General features: G+C 45.1%; 1 protein-coding gene across 1 annotated transcript in view; it reads right to left on the bottom strand.

The window, feature by feature from the left end:
* CACNB4 (calcium voltage-gated channel auxiliary subunit beta 4) overlaps positions 1-16,356 on the bottom strand; it is a 101,575-nt gene that overhangs the window by 17,222 nt on the left and 67,997 nt on the right. The window contains exons 3-9 of the mRNA XM_074145975.1: positions 11,338-11,457; positions 10,901-11,023; positions 7,224-7,354; positions 4,909-4,985; positions 4,517-4,536; positions 4,326-4,406; positions 1,285-1,343 (exon numbers count right to left, since the gene is read on the bottom strand). Of these exons, the coding sequence (XP_074002076.1) occupies positions 1,285-1,343; positions 4,326-4,406; positions 4,517-4,536; positions 4,909-4,985; positions 7,224-7,354; positions 10,901-11,023; positions 11,338-11,457 (611 nt within the window). The remainder of the gene's footprint in view (positions 1-1,284; positions 1,344-4,325; positions 4,407-4,516; positions 4,537-4,908; positions 4,986-7,223; positions 7,355-10,900; positions 11,024-11,337; positions 11,458-16,356) is intronic.

The raw sequence follows: 16,356 nt of genomic DNA, 5'->3' as shown, positions 1-16,356 counted from the left end.
CAGTTACCACCAGCACATTCAAAGCTGACAGACACACGCCGGCAGCTGGAAGGGAACACACGCTGCGGTTCTGTACCTACCCCTAACGCCAACGGGCACCGGAGGCTGCTCCGCTCCCATGGCTCCGGAGTGGGGAGAGGAGGCACCGGCAGGATGCGAAAACATCCCGGAAAAACCATCACTTAACTGCCACATACTGTGGTGCTCCATCTCTCCGGTTTTAAATCAATCGCCACGTTTGTAGGATCTGCTAAAATCACTTGAGCTGGGCAATTAAAAACAAGGGAGAAGATTTTGCGCAGAAGTTTATGATTAAACGTTTTGTCTCAGCTGCTGACGGGTTAGTTCAGCCCTAGCGTCTCCTCACTGCACCCAAAAGGGCACCTTCACCATAAATCCTACTCCAAACAACAGACGCTATTGTCTTCACTCTCCTAGAGCCAATGTTTTAGGTGTTTTCAAGCCTGACTTACTCTCATAAACTAGTTAGCACGGTACACGCTCCTCTTTATGGGTAGAACATCCTGGACAAACCAGGATGAAGGAAGGGCAGAGCATCCCACAGATGCAGCAGACACCTACGACCACTGAGGAGCTCCCGTGGAAAGGAAGAGATGCCATGGACCAAGCCTATGTTCCCAGCAAAGAAATCCAAATTATCTTTCTCTCAGCTCACCAGGAAATATCCTCTGTGTCCCAGCTGAAGGAGACGAACCCTCCCTCAATTTCTGAAAGTTCTTCTGGTCTGAAGCATCGTTACTGCACCCTGTTGTCTGATCTTTATTTCAGGGTGCGATTAGTTTTATTTAGAGAACGTCCTGCTGTACAGGAGCCTGGAACTTCACAAAAGGTGCTGGAATGAACCTAGCCCAAACTGAGCAAAATAAAACCAAGAGGCACTTCTTATTTGGTGTCAGGGGCTGGCTGAGCTGCTCCAGCAGCACACGCTTGTATCCAGTGTTAATAAATTGTCATATGCCTGAAGGATTGTGAATAAAACTACACTTTTACGTGCTATCAGTCAGGCTGGTACGATACAGGGGCAGAATTACTCTGTTAAACCCAAGAAATCCTACTACAGACACAGCAGATACGAAGATCATGCACTTCTAGTAACAAATAAGCTGTGTTCCACCCCACAGCTGGCGGCATTTCGGTGTTGATACAGTAAATCAGTTTTGAACATGCATAAAATCTTCTGGCATTAAAAAAAAAAATAAATCACTAAAATGTTAGTAACACGTCGGGGTGGGGGGAAAGCATGAAAAGGACAGTATTTCTCACCTCCCATCAAACCTGTGCTTCAGGAAGTCAAAGAGAGCTTTCTGCATCATGTCTGTCACCTTTGGGGAGGTGAGGGAGATTGAACGGGGAGGATTGACAGGGAGAAAAAGAAGTCAAAAGAAGGAAAAGAGGTAAGTAAGTAGAAAGTAAGGATCCTGCCAACAACCAATCCCTTTTACAGGTAGCAATCATTGAATTCTCACGCTCTTGGCAGCAGGCTTTGTAATAAGTAAGTTTTCTGACTCATTCTCCAAAAGGCAGGACGGAGGATGCGAGAGCTGTCACTCTCTGCTCTCGCCTTGACTGGCCCCGGAGCACCAGAGCACAACTCACCACCTCCCGTAGCCGTGCCCTTCAGAAGCACACGGCAATAGTCAGCCTGAGCAGATCATTTGGGTTTTTTCCTACAGTAACGTTATTAGAACCGGCTTAAAACCTCAGCTACCAGCTTTCTCATGTTGGATGACTGTTCTAACCGAAGAGAAAAATGGTTCTCCAAGAGGCACACAAGCAGAAAAAAAATGGATGCTTCCATTCCTGAACGTGGTCAAGCATCCGAGAGATGCTCAGCCCCAAGAGCTGTCATCTCCTTGTCCTGGGGACAACTCAGGCTGACACCTATTATCTGCCAGTCTAGACAGGAATTTCAGCACATCCCCCAGGCCTCTGATTTTTCCTCCTAGGGTATTTTTCAAAACAGTTCCTTCAGAATTTAGTCAGAAAAAAAATAGTCAAAACAATTCTCCCATGTAGGTTGCAAAGATCAACGCATTTCTGTTATGCAGACCAGTATCTGTAATTGAAATTAATATTCTGTATTACCATTTATACACCTTTATGTGTTCAAGATGTCATGTTTAGAGTTATTTTCTTAAACAAAGGCAGGACAGCATAGCTGTAGAGGTCTGTATTCAGAAACAGCCTCTCCCCCCTCCAAACTTGAGAGTCCCTGGGCAAATGAATCTGGGGTGCAGCACCATGGGAGTCAATGGATGAAATTTACTCCTGTCAAGAACCATCACCATAAAATTAAAAGACAGAGAGTAGCACACGATGTACCTGCTTTGCTAAACTACACTTTCAATCATTCTCACCAAAAGAACCCAATGCAAGAACACTGCATTATGCCAATAATGGATCCACGTTGTAATCTTCCAAAAAGAACCACGTTTAATAATATCCTATAAAGCACTAACAACATTAATTAAGCTAAATGAAGTGTATCTTTGATTTTATGTTCATGTTCATTTAGTTCCTAATTCAGCAAAACACTTAACAGATGGTTAAGTTCACTGAAATGCCCCGCTAAAAGCCTGCGCTCCTCTCGCACGTGTTAAATGCTCATTTGAACCCGCAGCAGCCTTGAGAAATGGGTGTTTCTCTGGGCGTGTTATCGTACCTATTCCAGGCTGAGCACAGGAGAATAACTTAGAAGGGTCAAAGGTTTCTTTACATGTATATTTTAATATACTAATAATCTCAAAAAAAAGAAAAAAAAAAGTCAAGAAAACACGCTGAAATAACAATTAGTTCCTATATTTGGTTTCAGGTGCTGGAGAACTGAAGGACTGTGAGAATCCAGATGTTTCATTTGCCAACAGAGTTTCATGGGGAGATGCAACATTTTTATAAGTGAAAAAAGGAGAAAAACAGGGAAGCTTCTTCAATTTTTTTGCTAATTAAGTCCAAAGCATGTGCTAGTTTGACTAAAATTTTACATTTTAAATGTAACAATGTTGCAATTTAATGCAACGTTGATGTTACAATTTTAAAATTTAATGCAAATTAATGTTACAATTTTAAAATTTAAAAAAAATTCAGGGGAGTTGGACTAGATGATCTATACCGTCCCTTCCAACTCTAAAAAAAAATTCAGTGAAATTCAGTGAAAATTTTACAGAGACCTAACTCGTTACTTTGACAGCTCTAACTTTTTCTTGAAGTGCTCAAAATTCTTTTTCTTACTTGATTTAATCAAGAATAACTGCACTGCAAATCATGGATGTGTGCTGTGTTTAAAGCAGTGAACCTGCAAACAGAGCAGCAGCGAATTTACGTTCCCTGCCCTTCAGCTGAGACACCGCGGACACTGCTGCAAGGCAGAGAAAAATCCACCTGTCCCGGTTTGAAATAAAACCGAACCAATTTTCTGTTGTGTAACTTTCCATCCCAGCCAGGCCTCCTCTAACTCTCTGAAATTAACGGCATATTGTGGAGAAAACTGCTCGTTCTCAGAGTGATAAGCCCAATGTTTGTGCTCCATGCCAAGGGATGGTGAGCAGGGAGGCCCTTGCTTATCCTTATTGCCGTAACAACCAAGGGCAGACAATTTCGTTATTTGCCCCCTTAGAGGGTCGGAAACGGAAAAAACGTAGAGGGGTCACATCGGTGGGGAGGAGTGGACAGGACAGGTGACCCAAACCTGACCAACTGGGGTATTCCATCCCATCTGCCCCACGCTCAGTGTAAAAGCTGAGGGATCAAAGGGTCAGCCCCTTCCTGCGATGGCCGACGTCCAGAGAGGACTCTGTCTGTCCATCTGCCTTTGATCCCGATCCGTGTGTTCCTGACTCCAGAGCTGGAATCCATTTCCCATTCATCACTGAGCCCAGTCTGGAACTTCCCCAGTGCCTGCCGGTGACGTGATTGTCATCCTGGGAGCTTGACACGGTTTTGTATAAATATTATATCTATTTCATTATTTTCTTCTTTATTTTTATTTTAATATTAATTCTTCATTAAAGTAGTTTAGTTCAGTCTAAACTTCTGAATCTCCTTATCTCTTTCTCCTCCTCTCTCCTCTTTTGGCGGGGGGAGAAGGTGGGGGAAGGGCCATCTGTGGGTCTGGTTTTGGTAAATTCGGCCGAAACCACGACACCACCTCACCACTATCTGTGCTCTTAGTTTGGACTGATACAACATTTTGGGCAATTATCTAAGCTAAGATCACTTTAATCATTATAAAACAGTTGCACTGAACGTGCTAAGGAAGATTACGGATCAGGAACTGCTAACTAATTGCGGGTACCCGGAACACGTACCTCATAGCCTTTCAGCGACGGCCCCACCAGGACGACAGGTCTCATGGACGGTACTACGTCATATGGGGGAACGTGTTCTGTCTGGAAGAAGAAAACAACCCCTTCAGATCATTAACCAAACAAGATCCGTATGAAAATCCTGGGAATTATGTATCAGAATTAAATGAAATAAAAGTGAAAGTACTACTTACCACTTTTTGTTTCTGTTTTGCTAAAAGACCAAATGAGAATTTGGTTAAAAAACACGGGCTGTGTATAACAACCACAACACAGGCAAACAAAAATCCCTATGCCAATGCACTCTCGATCTCCCTCAGTTCCCCTCCCTTTTGGTCAGCCCCGTTCAAATTGGACATTTATTCCCCTTTGGGGGAGCTGCCACTTTTCCCGAGATTTTTTCCCAGCCCCTTAGCAACTACCGCATGCCTAGAAATAGATGTCTTTCTCCACCTCCGCAGGCAAGCGTTCCGTAAAGCCTCTTAATAAGTCAAAGTGGGGGGAAACCCCGCCTTTTTCATATATGGGTTTTAAAATAGAAATATTAGAAATAGCAAGAGTTTCCTTCAGTAAAATTCTGTCTTACCCGTGGAAGTGGGAGTGGCTCGAAACGTGCCAGAAACCATTTCTCCAAGGCTTGAAGAAGAATTTCCACTCGATTTCCTACGGAAGCAGAAAAAGCCCCGTTAACACCACACGCCCGGAGATGTGAACTCGGGAGGTTTTAGGCGGCAGCGATGAGAAACCACGGGGTAAAGGAGAGTCTTCACCCACATTGATGCTGCAAGAAAGGTTCCTCTGAAGCAAGAGGTCCCAGGCAGGGACACGGGGAAACCAAAGCCTCTGTAATTAACCCTGTGAACACCACAGCCCTGGGGAAGAGTGGCTGGAGCTGCCCAGACTGAAAGGACCTCCGGGTGTTGGTCAACAGCCGGCTGAATGTGAGCCAGCATTGTGCCCAGGTGGCCAAGGCCAACAGCATCCTGGCCTGTATCAGGAACGGTGTGGCCAGCAGGACTGGGGCAGTGACCGTCCCCCTGTACTGGGCACTGGTGAGGCCCCACCTCGAGTGCTGGGTCCAGTTTGGGGCCCCTCAAGACAGGAGGGACATTGAGGGGCTGGAGCGTGTCCAGAGAAGGGCAACGGAGCTGGTGAGGGGTCTGGAGCACAAGTCTTGTGAGGAGCGGCTGAGGGAGCTGGGGGTGTTCAGCCTGGAGAAAAGGAGGCTGAGGGGAGACCTTCTCGCTCTCTACAACTCCCTGAAAGGAGGGTGTAGTCGGGGGGGGTCGGTCTCTTCTCCCAAGGAACAGGCGATGGGACAAGAGGAAACGGCCTCAGGGTGCACCAGGGGCGGTTTAGGATGGATATTGGGAAAAATTTCTTCATGGAAATGGTTGTCAAGCCTTGGCAGAGGCTGCCCAGGGCAGTGGTGGAGTCACCATCCCTGGAGGTATCTAAACCCTTTTTAATAGAGGACTTTTTACCACCTTACTCAGACAAAACTAGAATTCTTCATCTCATGGAGCCTTAGTACAACAGCCAGTCACAGGTTTTAAACAAATCTTAAGGTACAGATACCATAAAACTGTATCTAAATTAAGGTGCTCAAAAATAAACTATTTTATCATTATAAATTACTTTCAATTTTATCATACAAATCCAGGAGTGTCAGTGCAGACTACTTAAAGTCTTAATAGATATCCTCTACAATATTTCCTGTCTCTTCCACACTTGATGTTACTCCTGATATTCTCCATAGGTGAGCTTAGACAAAAATCTTTGCAAGAACTGGTGATTCGGTGGAGTCGTACCCATTGACACAAGCAGGGAATTTTTCTAATATGCTGTATCTGAGACAGTAACCTACATACTCTGTCCGTGTCCATCTCTCCGAATGAGATAATCTTCTTTCCGTACATTGCGATACACCGGCTTCCTCTGAAGCCATTTCAAAAATTATAAAAGCAATTTGGGAAAAGCACAGTTAATGCTGTTCAATCGTTCTAAAAACATTTCCCCAGATGGTTTATACTTGAAATGATTCCTGACCTTGCTGAAGTGTATTAGTATGCCAATTCCCTGACAGTACTATACAGGCTAAATTATGCTCCTCTTGCTTCTATCTATTCGGTCCAGATTCAATTGGCTCACGTCTCTACTCTGCAGCACTAAAGGGTTTGTTCTCCTCATTATCTGTGTGAACATTTAAATTTCGTTTTCAATTAGCGGGAATAATACGTTAATAGTAAAGTCATTTCTAATTTTTACTATTTAACAGAAATTTTTAGTATTGTGCATTCAGCCAATAGAAGAGTGACTTCAGTGTCTGAACTGAGACTACGAGAAATCAGTTTTATTTCCCAGACCAGTGACCAAGTTTATACTTTTCCAGGGACTTGCAATCTCCAGCTGTAAGCAGTGTGAGGACACAGAACGGCCAGGCCGGAAGATGAAGAATAAAGAAAGTCCAATGATAAAGCTCATCTCAAAGTTTGAAAAGTCTGGTTTTGCCCAAAATGGAGAGAGAGAAAGAAAAAAACGGAAGAAAAACCCCACAACATTCAGAACATAAACAGTTGGGAAAAAAATCTGTCAGCCTTTGAGCACCAAGTTGACTTAAACCCCCGGGGACGTAAAACTCTTCAGCCCTTCAGAAATTTCTGTCACTACCACTCATCCCGTGTTACTGATCTTTCCTAAAGTCAATACACATTTTTTCTTGTTTCTCATCGCCAATATCTAAGGCATCTATTCTCTGCAAATACGTATTTCCATTTGAAATCCCAAACCAAACACTCCTCCGAATGCACTGCAATAAAAAAAGAATCAAGTGACCTTTGGAAATACGGTCCGGCGTCAGAAATGCTTTTCAATTATTTTAAAAGGTTACAGCATCCTTACCCTCCATGGAAACGTCCTCTCTTCTGCTCCTGTTGGATGCGGATGTTCTCCAGTCTAAGCGGGCTCGGAATAAAGCCGATCTCGCAGCCCTCCTTAACCAGCCTTCCTATCCACCAGTCATTATTATATTTCTGGAACACAGAAAGTTACTGGCTTCAGTTCCATGTCCGCAACTCCCTTAGTTTGTTATCCATAAGCACAAACTCCACTAAACCCAGCATTTTTCCTTCCTTGTAAAAGTTACTGGTCTACACCAAAGGTCACCACCACCGCCATCGTTTTTCCTTCCTCCCTTCCAGGTACTTGTACAGATATTATTAACATGTTACCCCTTTGCCAAAGCCTTGTGTGGTGGAAAAGGTCAACGAACACCAAAAATAACGACAGACCAACTTACCCAAGACAGGACAGAAACCAATGAACTGACCCCGTTTCTGGCTAATGCTATGGCAGAACTCGAACCAAACCTGTGAAACCTCTCCACAAATGAAGTTTTCATAGTGCTGCTGCCTAGAAGCAGCTCAAGTATTTGGAGGCACATGCTTTTAAATTTAGGACAGCTGAAGAAAACTTCACCTTCAGGAAGAAACCTTAATATATAACTGAACGTACAAAATTTAATTTTATCATTAACATACATTTTTCTGCACTACTGAAAGCCTGGCCTAACTTTAATGATGGAGAGATGAAAAGAGGTATCATAGTGGAAATCATCACGGAAAAGGATGTGTTGTAGGCGGCTGCCAGCAGAGCAGAGCTTTTGAAGAAAAATACATGAAAAGCTTATACTCTGCTATGCTTCATTAGGTACTTCAGTCTTCAAGTGAAACGTTACGTTGCACAGCAGACCTTCAAGTCATTCAAACCAGCACGAGTAGAACCAATTCTGTTTGTGTGCCTTGAGGAAAAAGTTATCACAGAAATCTCCTCTTAGAAATGATGAGTTCTCTCAGCTCCACATTCTCAAGCACTGAAGTTCTTGCAGAAACACAGAAACACCATGTCCTGTTTGGGAAGGGACAAGAGCGCCTGATGGAAGCCTCTGAAACACACAGAGCCTCAATGCCTTTGAAAAATAAATTACCCTATTTATTAGCCCACACGTACACACAAATAGGAACATACACAGCTAAGGGAAATGCAATCCTTATACCACCATCTTGAAAAACTCTCCTCTTTATAGAGCTATTTATGCAAGAGGTTCCATCACTTCGTCATTTCAACTCTTTAAGTGTCAATTCTTCATGCTGTTATGGTCCTGATTTGGACAATGTCAGTAAGCAAAGCTTAATTTTAAATATGTTTCTTCTGCTTAAGTCAACAGAACTACTTACGTTCTCTAAAATGAACAAATACTTCAGGATTTAGCATTCTGCTGTTGTAAATCAGTGAAACCAATCAATGGATTTAAACCACGGTAAAACCTGAATCCCACGAGCATCACCCACGCTATTTTGGTTCTAAACGTAGGGCTTGAACGCGGGAATCTTTCTTCCATTAGCAGGTCACAGACCTCTGAGTGATGCCTCTAGACATGGGATCAGAGTCAGCTCTGCTGAGAATATCGTAACAATAGGGATGCTAACGGTGCAGCAGGGAGCGCAGGGCTACGTGCATTAGGTCATTACCTCCCATATGTTATTCTTTGCATTCAGCGTGTGGGAGGACCACAGTTCGTTCCGATTGGTTGCCATGGCCATGATTTCTCCTGCACTGTCAGTGGTTGTTGCCACTTCATCTTTTAAGCAAGCACATAATGTATAGTCTTGTAGGAGACAGATGAGACACACAAGACACGTTCCCAAGATAGCAACTCATCAGCTACTGCTGGTGTTCCATCCCGTCAGCAGAACGACCTCGCTTCTTACCTAGTTCAGTGTTATTCTAAAATCCGGAACCAGACTTCTTCTAGCCCAAGATTATTAAAACCCAAATTCTGGCAGCCTTTTTTCCATGTAGCTCCAGACTCCAGCATGGAGAACCATTCCTGAAATCCTACGGAGCTACAGCCGTGGCGTCAGGCAAACTGAAGGCTTCGGTGTTAGCAAAAGAACTACGCTAAACCCTTAGCAGAGCTGACGGACACCAGCAAGCCAGATGGCTTACAGTTCGGTGGCAATGTCACCCTCGCCATTTAGGTCTTGGAAGGAGACTCACAAAATGCCAAGACGTGGACTTGGGTCACTTCTCTGGAAAAAATGCCCAGGGCAGCAGGATAAGAGTAATTTAAATTCGATCACCGGCCTGAGAATAAAGGCAGCCGCATCCTGGGAAAGCCGAGATCAAATCCTTGTTTTAATGGTGATGCACAGAGTGACTGGAATGGTTACCCAGGCCAATGTACGCTAGAAAGAGAGTGTCAGGAAGAGTGTGGATGGCAAAAGGTCGGGGAAGGTAGGTGAGAAAGCAATCTGAGTGCTGGAATGGATGGAGCTGTCTGCATTCCACTGCGAGTGCCGGCAAAGGACCTCTTCCTGATGGGAAGCAGGTTTAGAAAGTGGTGTGCGTGGAGGGAGTTCAGGTGTGGGGCTAGAAAGAGCATTCCTGGGGGAGGAAGAGGAGGGACAGTCAGTTCTGCACGCAGAGATAGCCAGATCCAGACTCAGTGCTCCACTTCCCCAGCAGGCGTTTAAGCACTGTTCCACACAAATATTAAAAATAAAAAAAGATAGACACGAAAAAAAAATCCAAGCAAAAAAATCCAAATCAAACTTCCAGCTGTTTGAGAAATTGAGAAAATGGAACGAACTGAGAAAATGGAGCAAGGGAATCCACTGCCTCTCCTGTGTCCTTCTCAGGGAGAAAGAATTTAAATCAACCCACCCTCCCCGTTCTACCACCAATCTGTGCCTCCAGAGGTGCAGAAGCAGGTTTTTTCCTCCTAGAAGCGCTCAGTGGAAGGGAGACGGGTGCTCTGAAGCGATGACAGACACTTGTTCAAAGAGAGAGACAAATGAGCACTGAACACCCTTAAAATAAACCCAGAATGCAGGGATCAAAAACTGTTTTTGCAAGCCCATGTACAAATCTACCAAACAACAGGGGGTTATGCAAATTTGGAGGGCTCACTTCAGATAAAGAATTGCAGAAAAGATGTTCAACGTGCAATAAAATGTATTTTTCTCTACCGAAGCCATACTCAGGGCCCGTATATTCCCATTCCTTTTTCCTTTATTTTTGTCTCTGTCCTCTTCAATATTTTCTTTTCTTACTGTGTTATTCTAAGTCTTAGTTCCTCCCTTATAAGACTATCTGGAGCTTTATGAAGATCTGGTGTAACCTGGTGCTACTCCACTTCTTGGTCAATAGAATCCCTTTCTAATATGGAATCTCTGATCCATCACAAACTTCATTTGATGAAAAGAATCTGAACCTACCATGTTGAAAGGGATTTAAAATACAGCAAGATGTTGTTTCCTACCTGTGACGTGAAAATCCAACAACCAGTGGGTAATATTAAGCATTAAAAAAATGCAAGATAACCACCCCAGGGCGCTGGAACTCTCGAAAGGCTGAAGCACCACCCTATCATCGCTAATCAGAGGGATGTGCTGTGCTCTCCTGCCTCCACTCGGCTCTTGGCTCTCTTTTCAATCAGGTCTGGCTCAGCCCCGACTGACCAAATTCCAGTCCTTGGCATGTAAAAAGATTCCCTTTTACTGCTTCTTGGTTTTTACCTCTTTAATGTGTAGGAAGTCCTTGGCGTCAAAAGAGATGGCAGTGCTTGGGACAGGAACATCTTCATCCAGAGCTCCGCAGTAACTCACATTAGTCTTAACAGCAAACGCTACTGGTTTGGACTAAAACAGAAACACACATCACAAACAGTGGAAGCTTTTCTGAATCAAGAATTCTATCAAATTAGCAAAAATCCAGCAGAGGTCATCTGCCAAACTTCACGCAAGCCAGCAGAGTTCAGCCCACTAGAGAACACCCCCATTTATATGAGATTGTTTACATTCTATTCCCCCCAACATCCTGTCTGCAGATAACTTGACTCAACTGCCAACCTCCTTCAAAAGACAGCATTATAAACCACCAGGGTGAATTTTAGCACTAGGAAAAAGATAAATGCCACGTAACTTCGTTATTATTAAAGTGGAAAAGAACACACCTTCGCCCTTTCAAGCTGTATAGCTGCCTGCTGTTCTCTTTCCTGGCGGATTGCTTCCCTGTCTTCTTCCAGAGAGACATCCGAGTCTGAGGGTCTGCTTGTGTACGAATCTGCTGAGCCCTGAAATTAAATTCACGTCACTAAGAAAACGTATATAAGAAACAGAAACCCCCTCCCCAGGCAGATTCATAAAATACTTTTAAAATATTCATTTCTCTTTTTCTTGGAGTGGGTTTTACACATTGTTGCTAGCATGAAAAATCTGCAGAATTCAGCAGAGAAACAACCCAGCTTCACCCATCAGGTGCACAAAGCCAAAGACAAAAATCCCATGAAAAACCTCTCTCTCTCTCCACTTCCAAAGAATCTCTTCACTGACACCGTGAAATACAGCTCAGTTGTGGGCACTGCCCAGAGATCTTTACAATATTTAAATCCTGTTTGACAACCTCAGATTCGAGACTGTCAAGGGCTGGGTCACATCAAATATAATTAAGGTATGATAAAGCTTGGTTAGAATCACCCCTCCCTGTAAATACAGCACCGTTGTGTAAGTACTTCCCTCCCCGCCGCGGCTGCCGCTCACCTAAAGCTTTGTTCTGTGCTTCAGGAGGGAAAAAGTGGCAAAAGTCACATTATTAGAAGCTACTCGACAGGGCAACACAAAAGCTATACGACGGTATGAAATGGAAACAGCAGATAGAAGCAGCAGCAGAAGACTGTAAGGCAGGACCTGAGGTACTGCCACAGTGAGATTTTTTTTTGTCTGGGACATTATTCAGGACACCTGGAAACATCCCAAGTGTGCAGTGGCTCCTCTCTTCTGTCTCCAGCGTCCTAAACAGCTGATCTTTACGTTTGTGTGGAGCCAACTGACAGACAGGCCTCTAATCTTGCAAAACAGATAACGTAAGGTAAAGGGAATGTTTGCTCATGATGAATCTGAGATATCCATCCCCCTATCTCCAAAACTTCAAACACTCGATTCATTGTTAAGTCCCTTCCAACTGAAATTATTCTATTCTATTCTATTCTATTCTATTCTATTCTATTCTATTCTATTCTATTCTATTCTATTCTATTCTACTCTACTCTATTCTAATGGCCCAGAAGCTGAGCAAGCCTAGGGCTGGAACCTAGACCTCCAGGAGCATCGCCGAGGGAGGCGTGTACAACTGGGTGTTCATACAAAAGGTGAAGTAAATTTTCACTATAGGAGGAAATTCCTACGAAGACCTCAAAATCCTAAAGTCTAGGTCTAACTGTCCACTCAAGGTAAACGTTGAACAGGAAATAGATGGCCTTTCTTGAGCCATTTCCCAAGCAAATGGAAATTTTACTAATAAATTAATATGTCTGCCTGGTGAATGATGGCTTTTGCCAGCTGGGCTGACAACGGCCCTGGAAAAGTCAGGATATAAAGCTTAGCCTAAAGAGCTGCATGGAGTTCACACTGGTGTCTAACTTTTTAACCTACGTATTTTGTACGTCTTAGGAAAAATAACTACACAAAATCTCTGTCATAAAAAAAAGAGAATTTCAAAAGGGTCAGGATAAGGCAGAGCTGCAGAAGGATCCGGCCCAAGGAGGAGGAATATACGGCAACATCTGCTAAGAGACGCTATTTCTGGGATTAAATAAGGGAAAGGAATAACGTACTGGAGTATGTATGCTGTATAGTATTGTATCTTACCGTATTGTATAACCAGTGTAACAAATAATTTCTAAATCCTCACATTTCCAGCAACAAATTGAAGACGTATATACCTATATATCTCCACAGAGCTCCAAAATCTGTAACTCCATATGTGTTCCAAAGGAGCTGTTCTACAGCATTATGTCTTTCAAACCATTTTCCTTAAATTGCTGTCTATCCTGCAGCAGAGACACAAATCCTACGTAATCGACTATAGAATTCAATATTCTGACTCTCCATGTGAACGAAGATATTCTTAAATATTGATGTGAATCCCTACCCATTAGAAGACTTCTGGCAGCGAACCACCGAGGAGCATATGCTCTCCTCTTGTCACATACTCACAGCTTGGCCGTAAGCACGGTGCCATCACCAGGGAGGGCACATTTCCTCTGTGTCAGGGACAGGATTTGCCTAACGTGAGCCAGCACGCAGCCATGAGCAGAAAAATTCCATCCCGCGCCCCGAGGAGAGGGCAGAGCAGCTCCCAGCAGAGACCCACACGGCTCCGTCCTGAGCTGGGACGAGTCTCACATCGACGGGATGAAAAACCAGCACGGTTTTTCCGAGCTGGGAAGCTGCAGGTGCTGCTCTTCCTTCTGCTTCTTTGGGATGAAGCAGGGAGCAAGGAACTGGCCAGGCACCACACTGGGATAGGTGGGCACCAAAGATGCCTCTTGGGCTGCCCAGTGCCTCCCAGTTGCTCCTCTCTCCCCATTTTGGGGGCAAGATTAAAACTTCAGTGACCAAACACATCACCAACAGAGGCATGGAAATGCTGGAACATTTCCCTGGAGGGGTTCAAGGCCAGGTTGGAGGGGGCTTGGAGCAACCTGGTCTGGTGGGAGGTGTCCCTGCCCATGGCAGGGGGTGGAATGAGATGATCTTTAAGGTCCCTTCCAACCCAAACCATTCTATTCCGTTATATTCTCTTCTTCTATCATTTCTTCCCTGATCAAAAACAAGAGCTCGAAGCATGGCCACTCATCCCACCTGGGTGAAAGGGGTAGCAGGAGACCCCCTGCCTGCCCTGCTGCTCCAACCTACATCTCTGGTCAGCATCTGAAGGAGAAGCCTAGCAGCGGGAGACTGAATTTATATGGTCAAATATTCTAGTCCTAAAATTAGAGCCTGTCCTTCAAAACCAGACTCTGCATTGTTCAAAGCAATTAGAGAAAAAAAGGAGGAAAAAAAAAAGCAGGCCAGGAGTTGCAAAGAGAGACCAGCTTCGTGGTAGAAGAACAGCTGATCATTTGCTGTCCACTGAACACTCTGAAGATACAAAATGCTTTAGAGCTGCTCATCGTATTTTTTACTCAGAGACGACAACGCTTCAATAGCAGCAGACAGGAAGAAGGAAATTAATCACGCTCTCCAAATCATAAATCAGAAGGCATAATAATAAATACAAATAATATACTGCAGTAGGAGTGGGCTTCTTTCCAAGATTTTAGTTCTACCTGGCATCATACCCTGCATCGGGAACGTGCCACATCCCGGCATGCCTGAAGCCCGAGACAGAGCCACTACGGCTGTCATCGGGAGCAGGGGACACGGTTCCTCACCCACGTGCCCTCTGACCGCGACATTTCCCCCTGAATTTTCTGTGCTCTGAAAGGTGTAGGAGAACAAGGCCCAGCACACGGCGCCGACAGGACAGATAGCAGCGTCGCGCAGGGAGGGGGAATGGCAGGAATCATCCACGTTGGGAAACGGCGAACAAAAAGTGCACAGGCGCATATCTGTGTATTTGTTCAAGTCCTCTGGATGTGATATAGCGCAGCTCCGTGAGGGAATCTAATAGAAACAGATACCTACGCTGGACGCACAGCTTCCCATGCTGGCTTTTAGTGGTATATGGTTGAGCGCTGACCTATTTAATGCTGTCAGAACAAAGTAGTCTTAAACCGAAGTAGCTGATACCGCAAGGCTACCCCAGGCTGCTCGTCAACGCTAATCACTGCCTGGACGCCAAATGATACGGACTGGTACAGTCCCCGCCGCATGATCCCTTCTCCTGCAAGTTGTGCCAAATAGCGAGCGGCTTATCGGAAAGATGCAGCCCCGGGACCGTGACTCACACGATGCCGAGCCGCAGCATCGCACCGAAAACCAGGCACCGCTCTGCAAACAGCAGCAAGAGGGACAGAAAAAGCAGCCCGAGGGAAGCACTGAAAACTGGCATTCTCTAACGTATCGTAGGCGTGGGCCAAGGAACGTCAGTGTCCACACTCGGTCAGAGCAGGAGACCAAGCAAGGTTAAGGTTGGCTTTCCCCAGCTCAATCACGGCCCTGCACGGACCCCCACCCCTCACAAGAGCACCCAGTCACAGAAACACAGAATGCTATGGGGCCAGAAGGGACCTCTGGAGATCATCTAGTCCAACCCCCTGCCAGAGCAGGTTGCACAGGAACGTGTCCAGGTGGGTTTTGAATGTCTCCAGAGAAGGAGACTCCACCACCTCTCTGGGCAGCCTCTTCCAGGGCTCTGCCATTCTCAAAGTGAAGAAGTTCCTCCTCAGGTTTAGATGGAACTTCTTATGTTCCAGTTTGTGCCCGCTCCCTCTTGTCCTGTCCCTGGGCACCACTGAAAAAAGACTGGCCCCATCCTCCTGACACCCACCCTTGAAGTATTTATAGGTGTTGATCAGATCCCCCCTCAGTCTGCTCTTCTCCAGACTAAAAAGTCCCAAGTCCCTCAGCCTTTCCTTGTAAGAGAGGTGCTCCAGTTCCTCATCATCTTTGTAGCCCTCTGGGTACAGTCCCACCGGGTAGGGACACTGACCCATGCAGGACATCCCACTGACGTACCCGTCACCTCTCACAGGTCCGGTAACACCACCCTCCATTTCTGCACTCGCCGTTCACCGGCCGAGATCCATCTCTGGTGACACGGACTCCTGGCAGCAGCGGCTTCTACTCACAAAAGGGGACTCAGAATCTGATTAAGGTTTCCGGGAACTACTCTAACACAAGCAGTCCATGAATTAAAAATAAACTTTGTTATCCTCAGAAGTCCAGCTTTTGATTATTTTTGAAAAATGCGCCCGGACAAAACCATCACTTCTTGTATTTAATTAATTTAATCACTTCTGTTTAAAATTTTTGATCGAAGATGAGAATATTGACAGCGACATCGTTCGGTATTGACAGGATGTTGTGCAACGAGCCAACACGAACGCTCCTGCCCGTCCAGCACCCAGGGCGATGGATTTCTGGACTGATCACTCCTATTTGTTGAACAGGCTGCCCAGGGAGGGGGTTGAGTCACCACCCCTGGATGTGTTTAAGAGACGTTTAGATGTGGTGTTGGGGGATATGGT

This window comes from Numenius arquata, chromosome 3 (genome assembly GCF_964106895.1).
Source record: "Numenius arquata chromosome 3, bNumArq3.hap1.1, whole genome shotgun sequence".
Taxonomy (NCBI): Eukaryota; Metazoa; Chordata; class Aves; order Charadriiformes; family Scolopacidae; genus Numenius; species Numenius arquata.
This window is presented reverse-complemented; position numbering and strand designations above follow the sequence as displayed.